The sequence below is a fragment of the Leucoraja erinacea genome, chromosome 4, assembly GCF_028641065.1.
Source record: "Leucoraja erinacea ecotype New England chromosome 4, Leri_hhj_1, whole genome shotgun sequence".
Classification (NCBI taxonomy): domain Eukaryota; kingdom Metazoa; phylum Chordata; class Chondrichthyes; order Rajiformes; family Rajidae; genus Leucoraja; species Leucoraja erinaceus.
The window spans coordinates 34,526,726-34,552,814 of NC_073380.1; the positions used below are offsets into that span (position 1 = coordinate 34,526,726).

A 26,089-nucleotide genomic window follows, 5' to 3' on the forward strand; every position below is an offset into this window, starting at 1 on the left:
GCGATATTTTGGGTTGCGACCATTCTTCAGACTGATTATGGGAGAGAGAGAAAGTTAGAAGAGAGGAGGTTAGAGAGGAAAAAGGATACAGGTGAGGGGGTGTTAGATAGGGAGATGGAGGACAAACGCCGGAGATGAAAAGACAGAAGGAGTGAGACAAAAAGATTGAAGAGTAGCAAATTGTGAAGCTAGAAGAAGGAATGCACAGTGCATTCAGAAAGTATTCAGACCCCTTCACTTTTTCCAGGTTTTCTTAAGTCAAAGTCAATTTTATTCGTCACATGCACCCGAAGATGCAGTGAAATGAATTTGCCATGCAGCGATACACTTTAAAAGAACACACAATACACAATAAAATGTAACACAAACATCCACCACAGCATTCTTCACTGTGGTGGAAGGCAACAAAATTCAGCCAGTCCTCCTCCTTGTTCACTTTGGTCGGGGGCCATAAACCCTCCGTAGTCGCCGCTAGGGACGACCCGATGTACAGGCCCTCTCGTCGGGATGATTGAAACTCCAACGTCGGGACGGTCAAACACACTCCGCGGCATGGAGGTCCCGAATCGACACTTTCCTACCGGAGGCCGCGGCTTCAGGATGTTATAGGCCGCAGGCCAGCGGTCGGAGCTCTTCTCTGGCAATCCCAGCCTCCGGATGGTAAGACAAGTCACTCCCGCGGCAGACCACAGTCTCATGATGCCAAAGTCACCAGGCCAGTATTCGGAGCACTCCTGTATGGCGACCCCAGGCAAGAGTTCACCCGCTCCGCGATGGAAAATTCCATGCTGATGCTCCAGGCCCGATTCCCGACTCCGGGAAAGGCCGCTCGAATCCGTGCTGTTGGGCCGCGAGGGAGGCGACATGGAAAAAGCTGCCTCTCCGTGGAGGAGGCGACCGAAAACGGTTCCCCCCTTTCCCCTCCCCACCAGCCCCCATACAAGACACACCCAAACCAACAGTAGACACACCAAAAAAAATAAAAATAAAATAACGAAATAACGAACACGTTGCTGGCAGGGCAGCCGACTCTCAGCGCCCCAACCGACTTGCGTTACAGTCTTATTCCAAAATTGATTAAATTCATTTTTTTAAATTATCAATCTGCACGCAATGCCCCAAAAATAAAAAAGCAAAAACAGGTGTTTAGAAAAATTTGCAAAGCAATTAAAAATAAATAACTGAAATATCACATTTACATAAGTAGTCAGACCCTTTATTCAGTACTTTATTCAGTTGAGGCACCTTTGGCAGCGATTACAGCCTCAAGTTTTCTTGGGTATGACGCTACTAGCTTGGCACACCTGTATTTGGGTAATTTCTCCCATTCATCTCTGCAGATTCTCTCAAGCTCTGTCAGGTTGTATGGGGAGCATCGATGCACAGCTATTTTCAGCTCCTTCCAGAGATGTTCGATTGGGTTCAAGTCCGGGCTCTGGCTGGGCCACTCAAGAACATTCACAGACTTGTCACAAAGCCACTGCTGCATTGTATTGGCTGTGTGCTTAGGATCGTTGTCCTGTTGGAAGGTGAACCTCTGCCCCAGTCTGAGGACCAGAACGCTCTGGAACAGATCAAGGATCTCTCTGTACTTTGCTCCGTTCATCTTTCCCTCGATCCTGACTAATCTCCCAGTTCCTGCCGCTGAAAAAAATCCCCACAGCTTGATGCTGCCACCACCATGCTTCACCGTAGATATGGTATTGGCCAGGTGATGAGCGGTGCCCGGTTTCCTCCAGACGTGACACTTGGCATTCAGGCCAAACAGTTCAATGTTGATTTCATCAGATCAGAGAATCTTGTTTCTCATGCCTTTTGGCAAACTCCAAGTGGGCTGTCATGTGCCTTTTACTGAGGAGTGCTTTCTGTCTACCACTCTTCCTTAAAGGCCTGATCGATGGAGTGCTGCAGATATAGTTGTCCTCTGGAAGATTCTCCCATCTCCACAAAGGAAATCTGGAGCTCAGTCAGAGTGACCATCGGGTTCTTGGTCATCTCCCTGACCAAGGCCCTTCTCCCCTAATTGCTGAGTGTCTATGACGAGTCCTGGTGGTTCCAAAGTTCTTCCATTTAAGAATGACGGAGCTACAGTGCTCTTCGGAACCTGTAATTCTACAGAAATCGTTTTATATCCTTCACCAGATCTGTGTCTCGACACAATCCTGTCTCGGAGGTCTACAGACAATTCCTTCGTCTTCATGGCTTGGTTTTTGCTCTGACATGGACTGTCAAATGTGGGACCTTATATAGACAGGTGTGTGCCTTTCCAAATCATGTCCAATCAATTTAATTTACCACTGGTGGACTCCAATCAAGTTGTAGAAACATCTCAAGGATAATCAATGGCAACAGGATGAACCTAAGCTCAATTTTGAGAGCCATAGCAAAGGGTCTGAATGTGATATTTCAGTTATTTCTTATTAATTACTTTGCAAAAATTTCCAAACACCTGTTTCCACTTTTTCATTCTGGGGTATTGTGTGTAAATTGATGATAAATAAAAAAGAATTTAATCCATTTTTAAATAAGGCTGTAACGTAACAAAATGTGGAAATAGTGAAGGGGTCTGAATACTTTCTGAATGCACTGTAGGTGAAAGTCCACGTGGTGAGAGGGGGGGGGGGGGGAGTTTATGTGTTTTTATTAATCAATTTTAATCTTATGCTGCTGCAAGTAAAAAATTGCATTGTTCTGTTTTGGGATATTTTACAATAAAATACTCTTGGCTCTTTACTGGTTGAAGGATAAAACATTTGTCAATTTTAAGGCTGAGAGTGTGATACAGGTGGAAAAGTTTGAAAATGGTAATGCACAGAGGAAAAGGAATCATATTATACAGGTAATCTGCATCATATATTGCTGCCAAAAGACTAGTAGTGACAAATTAGTAAAAACCTACTACATACCATTTGAGGCTGAGACAAGAGTGGGAACAAAATATTTTTTGTATTTGACCCTAAATAATTTGGTTATAGGTAAGAGAGGTTGATACTGCCATCAAATAACTGAATTAAATGGCAAATGAGATACCTGGCTAGCAAGGCATGTAAGGGGATGTCTCTTGGAAGAAAGTCAATTTTTATTTAATGGAAATATAATTTGTGGCAAGCTGTGTCATGCATTTTTAGTTTAATTTTGGATCAAGATTTATAGTATTTTTATTTTAAAGTAGGTCATTTTTTGGACCAAGTAATGACAGCCATAAGCAGTAACTCTTACAGTTGATAGACACAAAAAGCTGGAGTAACTCAGTGGGACAGGCAGCATCTCTGGAGAGAAGAAATGGGTGATGTTTTGGGTCAGGACCGTTCTTCAGATTGGTTGGGATTCCCTTATTCCTAACCAGTCTGAAGAAGGGTCTCGACATGAAACATCACCCATTCCTTCTCTCCAGAGATGCTGCCTGTCCCACTGAGTTACTCCAGCTTTTGTGTCCATCTTCAGTTTAAACCAGCATCTGAAGTTGCTTCTCTCTATACAGTCTTACAGTTGATGTTGAAATAGCAGACTGCAATTTTCTTTCTGAATATGATAGGATCCCTTCCCCATCAGTTTCAACCCAGTGATGGTTGAATGACAAATTCCCATGCACACTGCTTAGTATTCTCATCACTGCTAAAATCATTTTGAATGTAACAAAATAAATTGAGGAACAACTACCCATGGGACTCATGGAAGTTATTGCCTTCAGGAGAGTATATCATTGGAGAAAATAAAATTAGAATTAAAATAATTAATCTCTACTGCTGAAAATCTGAAATTCATAAATGGCTTAGTCAGTATGTAAGGGGAAAACATGTCCCAATTTCAGGCACCTCTGCAGCATTGTTCTATTCCACATCGTTACCAATGTCGTACATTCAGCAATTGCTGAATAGATAATTGTGGCAGTGGATGCTGGAATGGAGTTGGAAGCAGAGAAATTGGAGCTTTAATGAGTTCAAACAGTGCATCACTCATTGTATGATGAAGCCTCTCTACTAACCTATTGGAATATGGTAGTTTAAATCTTCTTTCTTTGTCTGCCAATCAGCCAATGATCTCTGTGTTCTTGTGCAACTAATGCATGGGATGACCTTTCATTGAACCGTGAACAATCACTTGGAAATGGTGATAATTACTGATGGTAACCAAGGGATTATTCATGGATGTTAGACGGAATTCCAACAGCACTTAAATTGACTGGAACAGAGAGACACTAACACCATTTTGCTTGGCCACATCAGAATGTATTACTACTCTAGTTCTCTACTGTCAGCTAATTCTGTGCATGAAAAAATGTTATAAACATTTAGTTCATATTTTCTATACCATAAAGGCATTCAGAGCTTTGAATATTCATGTATTTTTCTTCCCTTTCCTCAGTACAGGTTTCCAATTTCCAAATTCTGGCTGTCTTGAGACACAAAGTTGTCTAAAAACTGGAGTCTTTTGGAAAATCAGCCAGCTGCTACCTGTTTGTTTCATTGACAGTGGCATGTTAGTCTTCCTCCCTTGCTCTCAGTTATCCATGAAGCAACTGACATTTTTTGGGTAATGAATAACATGAGAAATTGTTGGTTAGAATTATTTTTTCAATCTTTATTTTTACCTTGTCCAAATCCCACCAGGATCTCAGTGAAAAGGGTGCTGGATTTTTGGCATGTGTTCATTTTCAAGATGCATGATTTAAAGTTTCAAGTGTTAGCATTCATTTCAGAGATTTCACCACATGGGCAAGATCCCACCATTACTAAACTGACAGACTGTGTAGGTCAAATGTTTAAGAAGGAACTGCAGATGCTAACAGAATAACAAACTGCAGCAACAGTGCCAAAGTGGAGATAGTCAAGAGATCCTAGGCAGAAATATCACCAACAATCTGGCCTGGTGCAATCACATTGATGGTACATACAAGAATGCGCACTAATGCCTCTACTTCCTCAGCAGCGTAAAGAATTTTGGCATGTCTCGAATGACTCTTACCAATTAAATATCTCCAATACATTTGTCAGGAAATCTGTTCAGATTAATTATGAATACTGGTTGGACTCTGATCTGACTTAAATGTAATTGTACTGGGGCTACTTAAGGAAGTAGCCCCAGAAATAGTGGATGCATTAGTGATAATCTTTCAAAACTCTTTAGATTCTGGAGTAGTTCCTGAGGATTGGAGGGTAGATAATGTAACCCCACTTTTTAAAAAGGGAGGGAGAGAGAAAATGGGGAATTACAGACCAGTTAGTCTAAAGTCGGTAGTGGGGAAACTGCTAGAATCAGTTATTAAAGATGGGATAGCAGCACATTTGGAAAGTGGTGAAATCATTGGACAAAGTCAGTATGGATTTATGAAAGGTAAATCATGTCTGACGAATCTTATAGAATTTTTCGAGGGTGTAACTAGTAGAGTGGATAAGGGAGAACAAGTGGATGTGTTATATCTGGACTTTCAGAAGGCTTTCGACAAGGTCCCACGTAAGAGATTAGTATACAAACTTAAAGCACACAGTATTGGGGGTTCAGTATTGATGTGGATAGAGAACTGGCTGGCAGACAGGAAGCAAAGAGTAAACGTGGCCTTTTCAGAATGGCAGGCAGTGACTAGTGGGGTACCGCAAGGCTCAGTGCTGGGACCCCAGCTACTTACGATATATATTAATGATTTGGACGAGGGAATTGAATGCAACATCTCCAAGTTTGAGGATGACACGAAGCTGGGGGACAGTGTTAGCTGCGAGGAGGATGCTCGGAGGCTGCAAGGTGACTTGGATAGGCTGGGTGAGTGGGCAAATGCATGGCAGATGCAGTATAATGTGGATAAATGTGAGGTTATCCACTTTGGTGGCAAAAACAGGAAACGAGATACTGAGTTGGATGATCAGCCATGATCATATTGAATGGCGGTGCAGGCTCGAAGGGCCGAATGGCCTACTCCTGCACCTATTTTCTATGTTTCTATGTACCTTAGCACCCTGTTCACACATGGCAAGTGTTCTTGCTCAGAATTGTTTTTCAATGTTTTAGTTATAATGTCAGTACAATTATTAGTGAATCTTTGGAGTAATTCCTCTCACATTTATCAGCAACCCACCTACTTAATTCGAAATTTATTCCTGAGAGATATTCCTTTCCTCACCTGCTACACTGTGCACACATCCAGCCCTGCTTGCCATCTCTCTTCATATTTTAGGTAGCTTTTGATGTTCTTCATCCTCCATAGAATTCTCCTATTCCAATATATCCATTATATATTAAATTGTGCTGCAGGCTTCTGCTCACTCTTAATATCATTCCTACATGGCCATTTCAAATTAATTCTGTCATACACATCAACAAATCCTAACTATTTTCTCTGTATCCACCCTAGAAAAGAAACTCCCAATTTGTTCACATTTGCACACTCATTAACTCTTAAAGATTTTCGGCATACTTAGACTTGATCTAATGCATGATTACTGGCGCTCTTTGATCAGCTCGTATATACCCAACTCCACACTCACATGGAACATACTCATAGACCCAGAAATTTACTCCCAAGGGTAAGTGTAATGGGGGTCAACAATTTTCCTCTTTTCTGTCTCAAATTTCAATGACATCAATTTTAGTCTGTCTCTCAAAACAATTATTCAAGAAGGACAGATGCTGGCAGATCGATTATAGTCTACTTTCTGAATAGGCGAGCAGGCCGACCCTCTCAGGGGTGTGGGGGGGGGAGAAGGAAGAAAAAGGGGAGGAGGAGGAGTCCGAGGGCGGGCGGATAGGAGGGTGGGAGGAGACAGCTAGAGGGTTAAGGAAGGGGAGGAGACAGCAAGGGCTAGCAATATCTAATTATCTGCAGTTACCTCACTAACTCTCAATGCACCAGAAGACACAACATTTTGGACATGCCGTTTTCCTCAATCTTAATTTTGTTTCTGCTTGAGTCAATGAATTTCTGCCTATCTTTAGCACAATTTCAAGTACATCTATTCCTCATCAAGTATTACTCTGCCAAAATCAACATAAAATCACATTTATTTTCTAGTATTCTTATGCTCACTACGGTAGTGAAGGACAACCACACCTCCTGATCTCATAATTCAATAATCTCCTACAATATCCCCTCACCCAATGTCCACACATTATAACTGGACTTGCTTCCTGGATCCATCCAGGGGCCCATTCTCTCTTCACTTCCATTACTGTCCCTTGATGAAATGATCCAAGAAAGAGTAAGTGGCTTACACTTGAGGAGCAGTCTAATGACTCTCCCCACGCAATCCACGGAACCCGTACTTTAAACAAGTGCTAGTTATTTATGTAATTATACACACACATGCACACAATTTTTATACTTAGCAATTCTTAGCACACTTCACAATTCTTCTAATGGAAGACTAGTTACTGCATCTGAACAGAAGGTTTTGTTCCATCCGTTAAGTGTAAACAAAATCTCCATGTAGTCTGTCAAGATGTACTAAGCAATAGGTAATTTGCACTAAGCAAAGCAAGCAAATACGATTATTTTCAAAGGAGTATTTCTACACTTGTCCACTTAAATTAAATAATTGATTAAAGGTAATGCTTTTCCTAAATGGCCTATTGGTAACTATGTACCTTTTTATTGAGACTGTCGAGATGTATATAATTGGCAGGCTATCTTGCTCCACATGAAATAGGCATTGCTAGACAAAAACACATCTAGTTCACTTTCTCCACGCCGATAATAAAGTACAATGGAAATATACCACAATTGATTTGTAAATCAGTCATATTGCCTCTGATCCTTTATTTTCCCAAGAGAATATGCCCAGTTTATATAGCTCCTTCAGACAATGCAGTCCCTCATTCCTCAAAATCAGTCTGGTCATTTTCTTATGGCCCTTTTGATAATTTTTATTCTTTATTTTTTATTATGATGACCATAACTGTGTACTTCATTCCAAGTCCCTTCATAGAAACATAGAAAGTAGGTGCAGGAGTAGTCCATTCAGTCCTTTGAGCCAGCACCGCCATTCAATACGATCATGGCTGATCATCCAGAATCAATACGCTGTTCCTGCCTTTTCTCCTTTAGCCCCAAGGGCCACATCTAACTCCCTCTTAAATATAGCCAATGAACTGGCCTCAACTACCTTCTGTGACAGAGAATTCCAGAGATTCACCACTCGCTGTGTGAAAAATGTTTTTCTCATCTTGGTCCTAAAAGATTTCCCCCTTATCCTTAAACTGTGACTCCTTGTTCTCGACTTCCCCAAAATCGGGAACAATCTTCCTGCATCTAGCCTGTCCAAACCTTTAAGAATTTTGTAAGTTTCGATAAGATCCCCCCTCAATCTTCTAAATTCTAGCAAGTACAAGCCGAGTCTATCCAGTCTTTCTTCATATGAAAGTCCTGCCATCCCAGGAATCAGTCTGGTGAACCTTCTCTGTACTCCCTCTATGGCAAGAATGTCTTTCCTCAGATTAGGAGACCAAAACTGTACGCAGTACTCCAGGTGTGGTCTCACCAAGACCTTGTACAACTGCAGTAGATCCTCCCTGCTCCTATACTCAAATCCTTTTGCTATGAATGCTAACATACCATTCGCTTTCTTCACTGCCTGCTGCACCTCCATGCCTACTTTCAATGACTGGTGTACTATGACACCCAGGTCTCGTTGCATCTCCCCTTTTCCTAATCGGCCACCATTCAGATAAAAGTCTACTTTTCTGTTTTTGCCACCAAAGTTGATAACCTCACATTTATCCACATTATACTGCATCTGCCATGCATTTGCCCACTCACCCAGCCTATCCAAGTCACCTTGCAGCCTCCTAGCATCCTCCTCACAGCTAACGCTACCCCCCACCTTCGTGTCATCCGCAGACTTGGAGATGTTGCATTCAATTCCCTCATCCAAATCATTAATATATATTGTAAATAGCTGGGGTCCCAGCACTGAGCCTTGCGGTACCCCACTAGTCACTGTCTGCCATTGTGAAAAGGACCCGTTTACTGCTACTCTTTGCTTCCTGTCTATCAGCCAGTTCTCTATCCACATCAATGCTGAATCCCCAATACCATGTGCTTTAAGGCAAGGCAAGGCAAGGCAACTTTATTTATATAGCACATTTCATACACGAGGCAGACTCAAAGTGCTTCACATAAAAACATGTTATACAATAAAATGAAATAATAAAATGAAATAAAATAAAATAGAATTAAAAGAAAAGAAAAGCAAAATTAAAAATGCATTATAAAAAGTGCAAAAGTTAAAAGTGCAATGTAGTTAAGATTTAGCTGAAAGCTAAAGTAAACATAAAAGTTTTCAGTTTTGTTTTAAAAGTGGTCAAAGTTGAGGGAAGTCTTAAATCTTCAGGAAGTTTATTCCAGCTATGTGTTGCATAGTAACTAAATCCTGCTTTTCCATGTTTTGTATTTACTCTGGGAATCACTAACAGATTGGTTTCAGAAGATCTTAGCGGTCTAGAAGGCTTATATAGTGGATGCATGTCAGTGATATACTTTGGTCCTAAACCATGTAGTGATTTATAGGTGAGCAGCAGGATTTTGAAATCAATTCTCTGACATACAGGGAGCCAATGTAAGGATTTAAGAATTGGTGAAATGTGTTCAAATTTTTTGGTCTTTGTTAGAACTCTAGCAACAGCGTTCTGACAGTTTTTTTCAGAAGACCTGCAAGACTGGAGACAGTTACAATAATCTAGCCTACTAGTAATAAAGGCATGTACAAGTTTTTCTAAGTCTTGACCCGACATCTAGTAGCATAATATTGCTACTTTTTTGAGTGTGATAGTAGACAGATTTTGTTTACTGATTTGATAAGGGCTGTCGAAATGTAAATATGAATCCATAAAATCCCAGAGAAGCTTCTGGCAGCCAGTTGAAGTTTTCAGGTACATTAGAGTGAAGGTGTGGGGTTACTTTAAGCCTTTCTTTTTTAGCACCAAAAACAATTATCTCCGTTTTGTCCTTATTTAGTTGGAGGAAATTTTGCCACATCCAGTCTTTGACTTGCTCAATGCACTGGCACAGCAGATCTATGGGGCGATAGTCATTTGGTGATAGTGCTACATAGATTTGAGTGTCATCGGCATAGCAGTGGTGGTCAATATTATTATTTCGCATGTTACACAGAAAAGCTGGAGAAACTCAGCGGGTGCAGCAGCATCTATGGAGCGAAGGAAATAGGCAACGTTTCGGGCCGAAACCCTTCTTCAGACTGATCAGGGGTGGGGGTGGGTGGGGACAAGAAAGGGAAAAGGAGGAGTAGCCGGAAGGCTGGAGGGTGGGAGGAGACAGCAGGGGAGCTGAGGAAGGGGAGGAGACAGCAAGGACTAACAGAATTGGGAGAAGTCGATGTTCATGCCCCCGGGGTGCAGACTCCCCAAACGGAATATGAGGTGCTGTTCCTCCAATTTCCGGTGCTGCTCGCTGTGGCCATGGAGGAGACCCAGGACAGAGAGGTCGGAGGCGGAGTGGGAGGGGGAGTTGAAGTGCTGAGCCACCGGGAGGTCAGCTTGGTTATTGTGGACCGAGCGGAGGTGTTCGGCGAAACGATCGCCCAACCTCCGCTTGGTCTCACCGATATAGATCTGCTGACATCTAGAGCAGCGGACGCAATAGATGAGGTTGGAAGAGATGCAGGTAAACCTCTGTCGCACCTGGAACGATTGCTTGGGTCCTTGAACGGAGTTATTTCGCATGATTTGCCTAGTGGGAGCATGTAGATGTTGAATAAAGAGGTCCCTAAGATCGAACCTTGCGGGACTCCACACTTTGGTTGGTTCTGATACAAAGTCGCCAATGGAAACAAAATAGTTCCTATCTTGTAGATATGAACTGAACCAACTTAAGACTGTGCCTGAAAGCCCCACCCATTTTCCCAACCTGTCCAAAAGTATTGAGTGATCAACAGTGTCGAATGCAGCACTGAGGTCTAATAGCATTAATATTGAAACTTTGCCAGAGTGTGTGTTTAGACGGATGTTGTTTACAACTTTAATAAGGGCGGTCTCGGTGCTACGAAGAGGTCAAAATCCTGACTGGAAGCTGTCGTAGCAGCCAGTTGAAGCCAGGAAGTGATTAAGTTGCTGGAGGACAACTTGCTCAATGATTTTATTTATGAAAGACAGGTTTGATATTGGTCTATAGTTGTTGATAATAGAGGCATCTAGGCTCCGCTTTTTTAAAAGAAGGTTTAATAACTGCAGTTTTCAAGGCTTTTGGGAAATTGCCTGATTGAAGAGAGCTGTTAACTATTTGCAGTATGTCTATTGCTAGGCAGTCAAAAACATTCGTAAAGCAGTTGGTAGGTAAAGCATTAAGGCAGCAGGTGGATGGCCTTAGTTGTGTCACCGTTTCCACAAGAGTTTTGGAGTCTATGACATTAAAGCATGTCATCATTGCCACGTTACTTTTGCCTAAATAGGGCGGTGATCCAACATTTTTGTTTGAAGCGGAGATATTGATGGCAAGTCTGATGCCTTCAATTTTATCAGTATAAAAGAATGCAAACTCATTGCATTTCTGCGTGGAATGGCGTTCAGGTGGTATTTGTGTTGGGGGGTTAGTCAGTCTGTCAACAGTTGCAAATAGGGTTTTTGCCTTATTAGTGTTGTTGTTAATGATATTGGAGAAAAATGTTTCTCTAGCACTTTTTAAGTCTAAATTGTAGGCACGGAGGCTCTCTTTATAGATGTAATGGTGAATATGAAGTTTTGTTTTCCGCCAGATGCGTTCATCTTTCCGGCATTCTCTTTTCTGGGCTGTTACAAAAGCAGCTTTTCTCCAGGGTGCCTTTTGCTTACCAGAAATCGTTTTAACCATAACACGTGCAATGACATCTATAACTTTCATAATTTTGGAATTAAAGTTATCTACAAGATCATCAGCAGAACATGGGTTTAGAGGTGGTAACAAGGAGATGGAATTTTTAAAGAGTACATTAGAATGTTCATTTATATACCGTTTTTTGACAGTATTTGATTTTGTCTGAATGTCGGGAATAAAAGATATATTAAAGAAAACACAGAAGTGGTCAGACAATGAAGGATCAGTCACGAAAATATCAGAAACATTGAGACCCTTTGTGATAATCAAGTCCAGGGTGTGCCCCTTACAATGAGTAGCCTCTTTCACATGTTGAGACAGTTCAAATGTGTCTAAAATAGTAAAAAAAATATTTTGCACCCTTATAATTCAAATCATCAGTATGAAAATTAAAATCACCAGTTATAACTAGACAGTCAAAGTCAGTGGAGACGCTAGACAATAATTCTGTAAAGTCATCGAAAAAATTTGCATAATATTTAGGTGGCCTGTAAATATTTAATAGGAGAACTCTGGGGGAACATTTCAATACAGCACAAAGGTATTCGAATGATGGAAAATCACCAAGTGACATATGTTTCCCCTGAAATACATTTTTAAATATAGCAGCAACCCCTCCACCTCTTTTTCCAGATCTACATACATCAAAAAAGTTATAGTTGGGAGGAGCTGTCTCGATCATTTCGTTGTCTCTGTACTGTACACTGACAATGACAATTAAAATTGAATCTGAATCTGAATCTGAATCTGATCAGAATGGTTGCACTGTTATTTTGTTCTAGACATGTTTCAGTTAAAAACATAAAATCCAGTTTAGAGGTGGTAATAAAATCGTTGACTAAAAATGATTTGTTATTAAGAGACCCAACATTAAGCAGACCCATCCTGATGGTACTATTGATAGGCTTTATGGTTGGTTTCGGTTTGGAGGGAATAGGTATTAGATTTGTTAGGTTAGCAGTGTGTCTAAGTTTCCCTTTGTTTACTCTCTTAGTAGTCACAACAGGAATGCAGAAGGTGCCATACTTTGACGGTAGGCGACCTTGGGTTCAGCTGATTATCGTAATGTGTCTACGGCTGAACCCTTTCTTGTCTCAGTAATATTCAGGACTGCTGTCAATACAGGGGGGGGGCCCTCCGCTTGGTTGTTATCTCCCTGCGGCCGTGACGTGGCGATGGTACTGATATGGGGCGTGGGCTGAGCATCATAGACACAGATGCAAGTTTAATGCCACCTTTTTCCTGTTTCTTCACTTCATATGGAGGAGACAGTGGAGCTGGTGTTGTTATGGCTGTGGGAGAGATGAGGGTGGAGGTCATCGTCGATGGGGGAGTGCAGAGGAGGGTGGTGGCCGTTCCTCTCCAATCCAGCATCAGCAGTGGGGGATGGTGGGGGGGGTAAGGGCGCGCCGATGGGGATGGGTGGATGGGGGGGGGGCTGTTGTCTCTCCTCAAGGTCTGTGGTCTGACTGCGGCCTGTGTGTCAGACCGTGGCAGGGTAGATTTGTGGGAGAGCGAGTAGAGAAGATTGTCCCTTAACAGTCTTGAGCCGAACCTGTTTGGGTGTACACCATCCGCCCTGGAGATATTTACGCCCCCAAAACAAGTTAAAGTTGTCAATAAAGCTCCTTCCTCTTTCATTGCAGACTCTGGAAAGCCATGTATTCAGTGCAAGTAGCCGACTGAATGTGTTTATTCCCCTGTCAACTGCTGGTATGGGACCACTGATGAGTGACTTAATGTCTAATTTGTCCAGTGTATTTAATAGTTCAGTAAAATCCCTCTTTAAAAGTTGTGACTGTTCTTTTTGAATATCATTAATTCCTGCATGCACAATTACCTGTGGGATTTTTGGGTTTTCCAGTAAAATTGTGGCTAGTTTCTGGTTGACATCACTAACCGTCACATCTGGGAAGCAGCATGTTTTGATCTTCTTACTGGTTATATCCTTTATGGCTGAATCGCCTACAATCAGAGTGTCTGGTTCATCCGCTTTCTGTGTGATGGGCCCTTGTTGTCTCTGTCTGCGCCGTCTGTCCGGACGCGCCCCGGGGCTTGAGGTGCCGGTGACGGACCCATGCGCAGCTCGCCTCCCTGGCGACGTGTTCATGGTCCGTCTCTGTCCGCGCCATCTGTCCGGACGCATCTCGGGGCTCGCGGCAGCTTGCCTGCCTGGCGACGTGTTCCGTCTCCGTTTCTCATCACGTTTCTGCAGGCTGTCGTCCGTGGACTCTTGTAGTGGCAGGAACCTGTTTTTCAGCGGCAGAGTTAGCTTCGGGAACGGGCTAATCCGGCTGGTACGTGCTACTTTAGTTTTGGGTAGCCTAACATTTGGCGTCGAGTGAACTTGTTGATTCACTGTGGTTTTCCGTTTGGGCTTAGCGCCGACTTGGTGCCAGTAAGAGGCAGCTGGAACTGTCTCTCTCTCTTGTCCAGTTTCGGGAAGGATATAATGTAGCTTTCATCGTCATCATTTAGTTGTGTGTTTGTCGGAGCTAGCTCAGCTAACTCACCCATCGGCACTGTATCCTGGAGGACGTGTTCATGGTCCGTCTCTGTGGTTGACTCCTGCAGTATTTTTAGTCCTTTGCATTTTTCTAATGCTGCTATCCTCGTTTCAAATATATCCAGTGTCTGCAGCAGTTTGGTGCAGTCTGTGCATTTCCCAGTCTCAGTGCCTGGGAGAACCGCATACAGAGGCATGATAATCCAAAGCTCCAAAACTATCTCAAAAGAGGTAAGAGATGAGATATGCTCCTCGGGCTTATGTTGATCTTGTGAAATGTAACGAGGAAGTACCAGAAATACCCAGCAGTATAGGCAGCATCAAGCGCTGCCTGATTGAGCCGCTGAGTAATTACAGCCTCTTGTTTTAACACAGCAGCAGCAGCAACTTTAAGTTTGTTATACGAATCTCTTATGTGGGACCTTGTTGAAAGCCTTCTGAAAGTCCAGATATAACACATCCACTGGTTCTCCCCTATCCACTCTACTAGTTACATCCTCAAAAAATTCTATAAGATTCGTCGGACATGATTTTCCTTTCATAAATCCATGCTGACTTTGTCCAATGATTTCACCACTTTCCAAATGTGCTGCCATCCCATCTTTAATAACTGCCTCTAGCAGTTTCCCCACTACCAATGTTAGACTAACTGGTCAGTAATTCCCCGTTTTCTCTCTCCCTCCCTTTTTAAAAAGTGGGGTTACATTAGCTACCCTCCAATCCTCAGGAACTACTCCAGAATCTAAAGAGTTTTGAAAAATTATCACTAATGCATCCACTATTTCTGGGGCTATTTCTGGGGCTACTTCCTGGGATGCAGCCTATCTGGCTCTGGAGATTTATCGGCCTATAATCCATTCAATTTACCCAATACCACTTCCCGGCTAACCTGGATTTCACTCAGTTCCTCCATCTCATTTGACCCCCGGTCCGCTGCTATTTCCGGCAGATTATTTATGTCTTCCTTAGTGAAGCCAGAACCAAAGTAGTTATTCAATTGGTCTGCCATGTCCTTGTTCCTCATGATCAATTCACCCGTTTCTGACTGCAAGGGACCTACATTTGTTTTAACTAATCTTTTTCTCTTCACATATCTATAAAAACCTTTGCAGTCAGTTTTTATGTTCCCTGCCAGTTTTCTTTCATAATCTATTTTCCATTTCCTAATTAAGCCCTTTGTCCTCCTCTGCTGGACTCTGAATTTCTCCCAGTCCTCTGGTATGCTGCTTTTTCTGGCTAATTTGTATGCTTCATCTTTTGTTTTGATACTTTCCCTGATTTCCCTTGTTATCCATGGATGCACTACCTTCCCTGATTTATTCTTTTGCCAAACTGGGATGAACAATTGTTGTAGTCCTTGATATCCCTTGATTCCGTTAGCCCTAAGAGTTATATCTAACTTTCTCTTGAATACATCCAGTGAATTGGCCTCCACTGCCTTCTGTGGCAGAGAATTCACAAATCTCTGGCTAAAAAGGTTTAACCTTTTCTCAGTCCTAAATGGCCTACCCCATATTTCTTAAACTGTGACCCCTGAATCCAGACTCCCCCATTGTCGGGAATTTTTTTTCCTGCATCTTGCCTGTCCAATCCTTTAAGAATTTTATATCTATACTAGACCAAGTGCAGACCCGTTGGGTCTGCTCCCCCAATGGTGTGATCCCCCAACCCAATATTCCGCCATGCACCCGTCTCCTCCATTGGAACTGAGCCCGTTCCCAAATGTAAGATTGCAGCCCTCCCCTGCCGGACGGCAGGCGGACTGATTTGAGTTTTATGTATATATAGATTATTACTAAAACTCTCATTTGGCCACTTCTGGTTTGTTTGTTTTTTTTTTAATTTGTGCAAAAACGATACCCTTTATCGCTAGGTAGATAAAAATGTTTGTCTACCTTTGATTTGCTAGCATCTGCAGTTCTTTCTTAAACCCTTTATTGCTAGGATTTTTTGCCACCTTACTCACCATTCTCTCCTCCAAGCGCGCCAAGTTTTGTTCCGATCGGTGGAAGATTACAAAAGTTATGAAGGTACATAAAACCGTGAGATCAGCAGATTGGTCTTCTCGCCTGTCAGTCACCATGCCCCTTCCGACACCCGCTGGAGAAAAAAACCCCGGCGGCGGGCTGAGTAAACAAGCCGTGCTGATTGCGTCAGCAAGAGTGTAGTCGGGAAAGTCACTGTGTGGAGTCGGGAAAGCCGGTGTGTGGAGTCAAAAGGTGTGGTTTCGGGGAAGCTGCTGTGTGTAGTTGGGAAAGTCGCTGTGTGGTGCAGCGACCGGTGGCCGCTGAGTGGAGTCCCTCCCGCCCCACACACCCCCCTCCAGCCCCACACCCCCCCTCCCCTTCTCCCCAAACACCCACACTCTCCCTTTACTCCGCCCCCGTTCCCCCCCCTTACCACCCCACCCACCCCCACCGTAGTGCATGGACATGATTCCAGAACATGCTGACGCTCCATCTGCAGGTAGTCAGTGATTCCTTGTGGAAGCAGCACAGAAAAACCCTTAGCGTCATCCAGCCAATCATTTTCTCGCATCTGTTATGCATTTACTTACCAACGTGGAGCCCCGCGTTGAGCTAATTTTGATTTAATGTTAATCAGCACTGCCAGATATCCTTGTTTTCTACCCTATGTTATTATTTTTACATTTGGATCATATTACCATGCAAGATTTTATCCCCACTTGAATTACTTTTTACTGTGTCATTTATTATCCTTTTTGTTCAATTACCTTGTTTAATTTCGATATTTAGGGAAGGGATAGGGGACAGCTCATCTGTAGTGAGAGCTGCCTGTAGGTCATCGGGGATATCTGCGAAGATTCAAAGGGGAAGAGATCAGCCTTTCAGCAACTAGTGGTGACTCTGCAACATAGTGTGTAACGATAGTGAAACACAATGGGGATTACAGTATCTGTGGATTAAAAATATATTTGTTTCCCTTGGTGCTTAAAATCTTTTCCTGTTGTAATGTTTTTTTCTGATCGGACGTGTACTGTTGAAATGTATTCTCATTATGTGGAGGGTAATGCTCTCAATTGTGCAGGAATAAATCAGATTGCATGGCAGCTATTGAAATCACTGTATTCCTTGCTATGCTGTTATGTTGCTGTTTTGATGCATTTCAAGGGAATATGCCCAAACCATCTTGATCGAGTGATGCTTTACCTTTAAAGATTTAAGCCTCATTTCTACAGATTTCTTAACTTTGTAATATCTTGACCCTAGGCATTGCTGCAATGTTACTCTAGCAATGACTGCAACTGGCTCCAACTGCAAAGTTCTTTCCAATTTTGCAATTTTTCTTGTAGAAAGAAAGAACTGCTGGGTTATACCAAAGATAGACTGGAGTGCTGGAGTAATTCAGTGGGTCAGGCAGCATCTCTGGAGATAAAGGATAGATGGCATTTAAGGTCAGGACAACAAAGTAAGGGGGGGGGGGAGACCAAGACAAATCAGCGCCAGCAATGGGAAACCTCAGGCAGGATGGTTCCCTGGTAGGCCTGCGGTTCCCCGGTGAGTCTGAAGAAGGGTCCAGACCTAAAATGTCACCCATCCTCTCTCTCCATAGATGCTGCCTGACCCATTGAATAGAAACATAGACAATAGGTGCAGGAGTAGGCCATTTGGCCCTTCGAGCCAGCACCACCATGCAATATGATTATGGCTGATCATCCAAAATTATTAACCCGTTCTTTATTTTTCCCATATCCCTTGATTCCCTTAGCCCAAAGAGCTAAATCTAACCCTCTCTTGAAAACATCCAGTGAATCATCCTCCACTGCCTTCTTTGGCAGAGAATTCCACAGATTCACAACTCTCTGGGTGAAAACGTTTTTCCTCATCCCATCCTAATTGGCCTACCCCTTATTTTTAAACTGTGACCCCTGGTTCTGGACTCCCCCAACATTTTTCCTGCATCTACCCTTGTCCAATCCTCTAAGAATTTTATATTCCAGTGCTTTAGGTTTACCTTCGGTATAAACCAGCATCTGTAGTTCACTTCTACGTTATCTGTTGCCGGCCCTGATTTGTCCTGGACTTTCCCCTCCCCGATCCCCCCTTACTTTCAATCTGAAGAGCCGTTCTCCCATCCCAAAACGTCACCTATCCTTTATCTCCAGAGATGCTGCCTGTCCCGCTGAGTTACTCCAGCACTTTGTGTCTATCTTTGGAATGTTTCTTCCTTGTTTGTTATCATGGCCCCCGAGGGACATGTAGAGGTTGTATAGCAAGGTGGAGAATATACCCCATCGTGTCTGCTCTCTGGGAACCATATGTACCGCAGGGCTAGGCAAAAGACAGGATAAGAAGAGAAGTGACAGCTTGTGCTGGGGTTTATCACAGAACAATGCCTAGATTAGTTTAAGGAATGAGTGAAAATTGGTGATCCTGCTGCTGATATTTTAACAATTGTGCCCCTGAAATGGTCAGATGTACAATGGCATGAACAGACCCTCAACAGGATCTGGTCTGAATCTTGAATAATGTTGGACTTGATTGGCTTGAACTGTTAAGGGCCTGTCCCACTTACGTGTCCTTAGCACGCAAATTACGCGACTTTGTGGTCGCGTTGAGGCGCGACGGTCCCGCAAAGGTCGCGCACGATTTCATGCCTACGCACAGCTGCCTGGAGCGCGTGACGTCATTTGAAGATGGACACAAAGCTGGAGTAACTCAGCAGGACCGGCAGTATCTCTAGAGAGACACGACGTTTCGTGTCGAGACTCTTCTTCAGTCTGAAAGGAAGGGTCTTGACCCAAAACCTCACCCATTGCTTCTCTCCAGAGATGCTGCCGGTCCCGCTGAGTTACTCCTGCATTTTGTGTCTATCTTCAATTTTCTTGGCCCCGCTCTGGGAGTAGAAGTAGGGACGGATCCGGACTGCAACAGCCGTGAGCCCCAGGCCGAGTTCGGCAATCGTTTGCCCGCTTCTGCTGCTGTTGAAGGTGAGACGTTGCATCGCGCCAGGGTCTTGCGCCTGTCCCACTGTGGCCGTCAGTTACGCGACAGGCCGTTGGCGCACAAAGATTTTGTTCGCTACAAAAATTTCGGAGCCCCAGCGCGATGCCGCGCACAACTATATACCCCTCCGCGCTTCTCAGTGGGACTGGCCCCGCGCAGCCATACGGCGAGGTCGCGTAATTTGCGTGCCTAGGACATCTAAGTGGGACAGGCCCTTTAGTCCCACAAATCAACTCCACGCACATTGTAAACTAACCTGATCAATGTTGTTATCGACTTATTCTCAGCTGTTCTGGACACAGTGTTGACTTGCCACCATCAACTGAGCAGCAGCCCAGTGGGTTCAGGATTTGAAATAAGGTTCAGTCCAACAAGTAGCAGCAGATCTGTGGAAAGTATGCCTGACTGCTGGGAAGATGGCAGATGTGCAAGTGTGGATCATGTCTGGAAACGCAAAGGCAAATTTCCCAACGCTCACTAATTGACCCGGAACTGATTGCCGGCACGACCTAGGAATTGAAAAGTGGCTTTCATTTTCAAATCTCACGGATAATGTATGTACAAATGGGTCCAATTTCTGGGCTGATTTCCTTTCTTAGTTTGTTTATCAGATAATAAATCATATCTGTGCCTCTTCTAAATTTGAGTATAAGAAACCCTAGGGCGTTTCTGGCAAATACGCAGTCAGCAATCAAACAATACTGGCTGTGCTATTTAATCAAGATACCATTGGCCTCCTGTTGACCTAATTAAGTAAAAAAAGCATCAAGAGTGAAGCAGCAGTTAGAAAACATGTTCCCTCAATTCACCGTTGTATTCAGGGAAGGATCTATTTTCAACCAAAGTGTGATATATCAGCTTCAAAGAAATATTGAGCAATTACCTTCAGCTAACTGAACATGTTTTTGTTTAAATTCTAAATATCAGGAAAAAATATTATTGTAGTTTGACATTTCCAGGGAGGAAAAACAAAAGCAAAAAGCAAAAAGATATCCCTCTACTTTTAAATTACTCTACAATGAGATGAATAAATGCCAAATAAACAAAATGCAAATTATGTATTCTCACCGTTGGTGCTATTTTTAAGTAAATACATTGGATTTGGAGATATGAATGGGAACATTAGTATAAATTATGAAAATGGGTGCAGTAAAGATCCTGGAAATTATGTTAAATTACGCATTATAGTTATCGTCACACTATAAATGTCTACGTACATATGACTGAGAATTTAACTGTTCACCAGGGTCTACTGAAAAGATAGCCTGGCTAAACATATTCAAAGTGGTACACAAGCAAGCTTTGCATTAGTTCCACCTTGCTAAGGATGCTGGACTTACAATATAAAATCAAAATAATACATGATGGAAATTCTCAGCCACGGCAGAATTTCTTGAGATGAAAAGAGTTAATGTTTCAGATCAATGACCTTTCCTCAGGATATATAAATTGACGTTGCAACTCTGCAGCACAATTCCACACAATGTTCCTCTTTCAGCAGCTGAACATGTCAGCTCAGCTCATGGATTTGCCTCCAATGTGCTGAGTTTCCTTCTAATCTATAATTAATGATAACACGTTTCATCTGTTTCCTTTCCAAAGCACTTAACCTTTTTTTTTGCATTTGACCAGAACCAGATTCAGAATGCATATCTATTTACAATATGAGTATAGTGCTTAACGGAGAAAGAAGAAACAGTCTGTATCAATAATTCACATTGCTGTTTATGGGTGTCACTCAATGGCAAATTGGCTGCTGTATTTTACTTTACAACTTTGATTATACTCCTTGATATAAAACACCGTGAACTGAACTGTGGTCATGAAAGGTGCAACTGAAATGCAAGTGTTTTTCCAATGGTTCTCATGAGTGCCAGAGACATTTCTGGTGTAATCACCACTGGGGTGAGAAATCCGGTCTGAACTATTGGGGTAGAATTTAAATTTGACCTTGCCCATGCAATGCCGTGATCAATATGTTGAAATATGAACCGCACGTTTAAAGGCGCGCCAGCAAGCTGATAAACTAAGATGAGCATGATGACATAATCGACAGATAACCGAGTATGTTTTACTGCATTAAAATGAAACAAATAACACTGCAGCTCCACACCGTTCTGTGAAAAAATTGGGCACTGCCCGAGACTTGGGATTCTCCCAAACACTCATTTCCTGGTTATGTACTCGTTCAGAAAGAGGCAATGCAAAGATAAGGAGGCTCCACCTAAAACAAGGGGGGCATTGTTTTGACTTCAGACAACAGTGATTGTAAGCCCGTTCTCTATCTGCCCAGATTGTATTTCCATTACCATCAAAATAACTCGCTGACAGTTACAGCTGTTCCAAATTGATCCCAAAACAGCAGGACCTGACTTTATACACACCAGGGAGACAGCACTGACTTTGCATTAACGTGTGCTAAATTTCTAACGTGAATTGCAATCTAGACTTTTCACCTCCAAAATGAGGTTTAGTACAAAATCTTTAATTTACACAGTAACTTTAATATAACATAAAGACATGTGCCCAGAAATTGCTAATGCATCCAAAACCACAAGCTAAAGTGGACCTGTGGAGAGGGTGCACTGCTGTTCCGCAGGTTATGATATTCAACTTTGCATGCACAAATCTACAAAAAGGCCTTTTCACTGAAAGTCTTGCGAGACAATCATCAAACAATGTAAGAGACCTATCTAACCTACAGAATGATAGATGCTCTTGATGCCCAGCTGCAGCTAAGTAGGTCAGGCGGTATAACTCTCGATGAACCTCAAACCTTCAGTTATGAACTGCCTCAGTGTTAATGGTCCACCTGCCTCATGCTCAGTAGCAATTCATGCAAGTGATATCAGAAAGGATTATGTATGACTTAAAATGTCACTGCCCATGCCCAGTGACCTTGGAATGCAAGTGGTAGACTTCACAATGCGGTAAGATTTCTTCGTTTTTTAAATATTTCAAAGCGGATCTGTTAAAAAAAAGATAGACACAAAGTGCTGGAGTAACTCAGCTTGCCAGGCAGCGTATCCGGAGAACACAAATAGGTGACATTTCGAGTCGGGATCCTTCTTCAGACTGAAGAAGCATCCCGACCCAAAATGTTGCCTCTCCACGTTCTCCAGAGATGATGCCTGACCCGCTGAGTTACTCCAGCGCTTTGAGTCCGTTTGTGTATTAACCAGCATCTGCAGTTCTTTATTTCTTCTTCTAAAAAAAAAATCAGACCCTGAGCCAATTAAGGAGACCATTAAGCAGATGGCAAATACTTGGGAAAAAGGAGAGGCATTAGTAAATGTTTTATGGGAGAGTGGAGCGATAGTAATAATCAAGGAATGCTTAGGGAGGGAATTAAAAAACTGAGAGATTTGACAGCCAAAGGAAGGCAGCAGTTCGTGGGACAATTAGGATTGTCCGGATATCACAGAAGGGTGTATGGCTATAACTTATGGCCAGGCAGGGAAGGGCTGTTAATTGCAGCTGTATTAGTACAGCTGTAATTAACAACATTTTAAGTGCACTTGGAGCTCCAGTGACCGCCTGCATCTTTACAATTTTCATTTGAAGTTTCTCTCCTCTAGGTGGCTAATTCATTGCTGAGACAAGGACCACTTAAGCCGAGCTCACTCAATATTTTATATATAAGTTTCAAAGGTGACTCCAGGGCTTCACACGCATGGCTGACCTCATCCGCACCTGCCCCACATGCTCTTCCAGCAGCAGAATCGTCACCTGTCATTGGATGCAGAAGCCATACAGCTCCATCTTGTTGAGTTTAGGGTGACACGTACAGACCTGTTCTGGCTGCCTCAGGATAAATTACAGGTGATGTTTATTTGTCATTACAATGCATTTGTCATGTCAATGCAGATTTTGAGAGCTGCAATGGAAATTGCATAAAATATTTAATGTAACTGGACTGTACAAACCTCCTCATATGCTTGGGAGAGCAACTTTTTTCACAATCATCCAGCGCATCTTTTACATGCATCGAGTTGTAGGAATTGTATGTATATTCAGTTTCATCGTTGTAGTCTGGACCCAGCAGTGTCCGTGCCCAGGTTCCCATGTCATACGGGGGTAGGGTACCTCCAAACTCGGACGGCAGATATTCGGGATGGATTAGCTGGTGCAAGCTGTTTAGGTTGTTGCCATGAAGAAAAATCTGGGACAAAAAGATTGAAATTCAAAAGGTAATCACAAAATTACATTAAATTAAAATCAGTCATGCCAAATTAAATTTTACCAGGGCCACAAAAACAAATATTTCCATTTATATTTTACTTTAATTCAGAACTCATTGTTTTAGAATCCACTATATTTGAAATGCAAAACTGATTTTGTTCAATGGTGCCTTGTCATGGGGCGGCACGGTGGCGCAGAGGTAGAGTTGCTGCCTTACAGCACTTGCAGCACCGGAGACTTGGGTTCGATCCTGACTACGGGTGCTCTCAGAGATGTTCAGTTTCCTCCCACAGGTTTGTAGGTGAATTGGCTTGGTGTAAATTGTTGCATATGTGACAAATAAACCACCATTGATTAGTTTAGTTTAGTGATCCAGCGCAGAAATGGGCCCTTCGGCCCACCGAGTCCGCACCGACCAACGATTCCTGCATACCAACAACATTCTACATACACTAGGGACAATTTACACCAAGCCAATTAACCTACAAACCTGTGGAAGGAAACAGAACATCTCAGAGAGCACCGTAGTCGAACCCTGGTCTCTGGTGCTGCAAGCGCTGTAAAGGCAGCAACTCTACCACTGCTCCACCGTACCACCCCATGATAAAGCAATATTGAACAAAATCAGATTTTGCAGTGAGAATAAACCCAAAGCATTTTTGGCTGCCTGGACATGACCGTCTAAAAGGCATAGTTCAATGCCCTAATTTCTATGAATCTATGATTCTACTTTATATATATCAATAAACTGCTCAAACAAAGGACATCGATTCCAAGAGGCGACCTGTTCATCTTGAGCCCTTGCTGTACTGCATTGTTGGAATAAACATCATTCCTAATCCACAAGCAGAGGTGGACAAGCTAGGTCTTTCCAAAGCCAAGTGCTGTTAACCATTTGGATTGCTGGACTAAATCATGAGCTATCTATCTGGATGGTTGATTATTACTTTGACAAAACTTCAAATCAAATAGCAAAGAATGAAAATGAATTAATCAAACGCTAATTTATACAACCAATTTGTCAAATATTTGATGAATGCTCATGCTATCACTGGATGGCATTTTTGAAGTCCTCAAGAATAAGGTAAGCGCAACGGTGACCTCTTGTGGCTGGAATTAAACAGAGTAATTCTCTGATAATCTGGTATCTGATTATTCACAAATCCTGATACTTCACAATAAGGCTCGTTAAATGCACCAGGTCCTTGGTATCCATGGAACTACTATCCCTGATAGAGTCCCCATAACTCTTTATGCCGGCTGTGTATTTCTGGGAATGTTGGCTGCAAGTGCAGAAGGAATTGGTGTTGGGGTCTGGAACTTTTGGGATCCCAAGTGCTCACAAGTGTGAAGCTGAAACTCTGTGTGTTCTATTTCCATGCTTCCTTTAAACTCACTAGATTCAGTGGGAAAAAAATTATATGACTATGTAATCTGTGAAAGATTGTGAAATAGAAGTATGTTGAAGTAATAAAAGTAACATCCAATAGTCTGGTAAATCTGCTGGTCCAGCACCACATTGGCCTGAAGATGCTGGATTATCAAGTTTACTGTCATTCTTCTGTCAGTTGTCAAATCAGCCCCATGGGCCTTGATTTTTTTCTTCTTCTTTTGAATTGTTTTGACAACCAATAAGAGTATTCTGTAGAAACAAAGGACTGCAGATGCTGGTTTATACCAACAATAGACACAAAGTGCTGAACTCATTGAGTCAGGCAACATCTCTGGAGAAAAAGAATGGGTGAAGTTTCGGGTCGGGACCCTTACTTTCTGTAGATTGATACATAACAGTCTTGAGACACTTATTGTAACTAAAGCACAAGGTTTAAATAACAACCATACCCAAACCATCTAATTTCAACACCATGTTGCCTTTCGTTTAGATGCAAACCCAGCATTGGGTAATGCAAACTGTAGCCCAATGCTCCAGTTGCTGTCTTTCAGCAGCCAAGGAGTAACCACAACCAAAGATAGACACACAATGCTGGAATAACTCAGCGGGACAGTCAGCATCTCTGGATAGAAGTAATGGATGATGTTTAGGGTTGAGACCCAAAACGTTATTCCAGCATTTTGTGTCAATCTTCGATTTAAACCAGCATCTGCAGTTCCTTCTTAAAAGGGTACCCACAACCAACCTAATTGAACTAGATCATTATACCTTCAAATTAGTTTTGATTGATTTATTTATTCTTACTGTGTTACTGTGGAAATGATTTTGTAAGAACATGGTATTTTCCAGATTGATTCTTGAGTTATTGTTGATAAAGTCAACAAGGAATGCTTTGTCAGAAGCTGAAGAGTATTGTCGTGATTTCAAGGTTCTGATATCACGATCTGAGCACAGACATGGTTGCAATAATGGGCATTGCCCGCAGAATGACGAGGAGCATTGACAGTAGTCGTGTGGGGCAGGACAATTTACCAGAAGAGTGGGAAGGAGGATACAGCGAAAAGTTCAGAGCAAGAGGCCACATCCATAGAAAATAGGTGCAGGAATAGGTTATTCGGCCCTTCGAGCCAGCGCCGCCATTCAATATGATCATGGCTGATCATCCAAAATCAGTACCCTGTTCCTAGTTTCTCCCCATATCCCTCGATTCCATTAGCCCTAAGAGCTATATCTAACTCTCTCTTGAA

General features: G+C 42.6%; 1 protein-coding gene across 4 annotated transcripts in view; it reads right to left on the reverse strand.

Moving 5' to 3' along the window:
- Positions 1–26,089, reverse strand: part of LOC129696267 (clavesin-1-like) — a 90,221-nt gene that overhangs the window by 11,329 nt on the left and 52,803 nt on the right. For all 4 annotated transcript variants that reach the window (XM_055634001.1, XM_055633997.1, XM_055634000.1 and 1 more), the window contains one exon: positions 23,194–23,429. In XM_055634001.1, the coding sequence (XP_055489976.1) occupies positions 23,194–23,429 (236 nt within the window). The remainder of the gene's footprint in view (positions 1–23,193; positions 23,430–26,089) is intronic.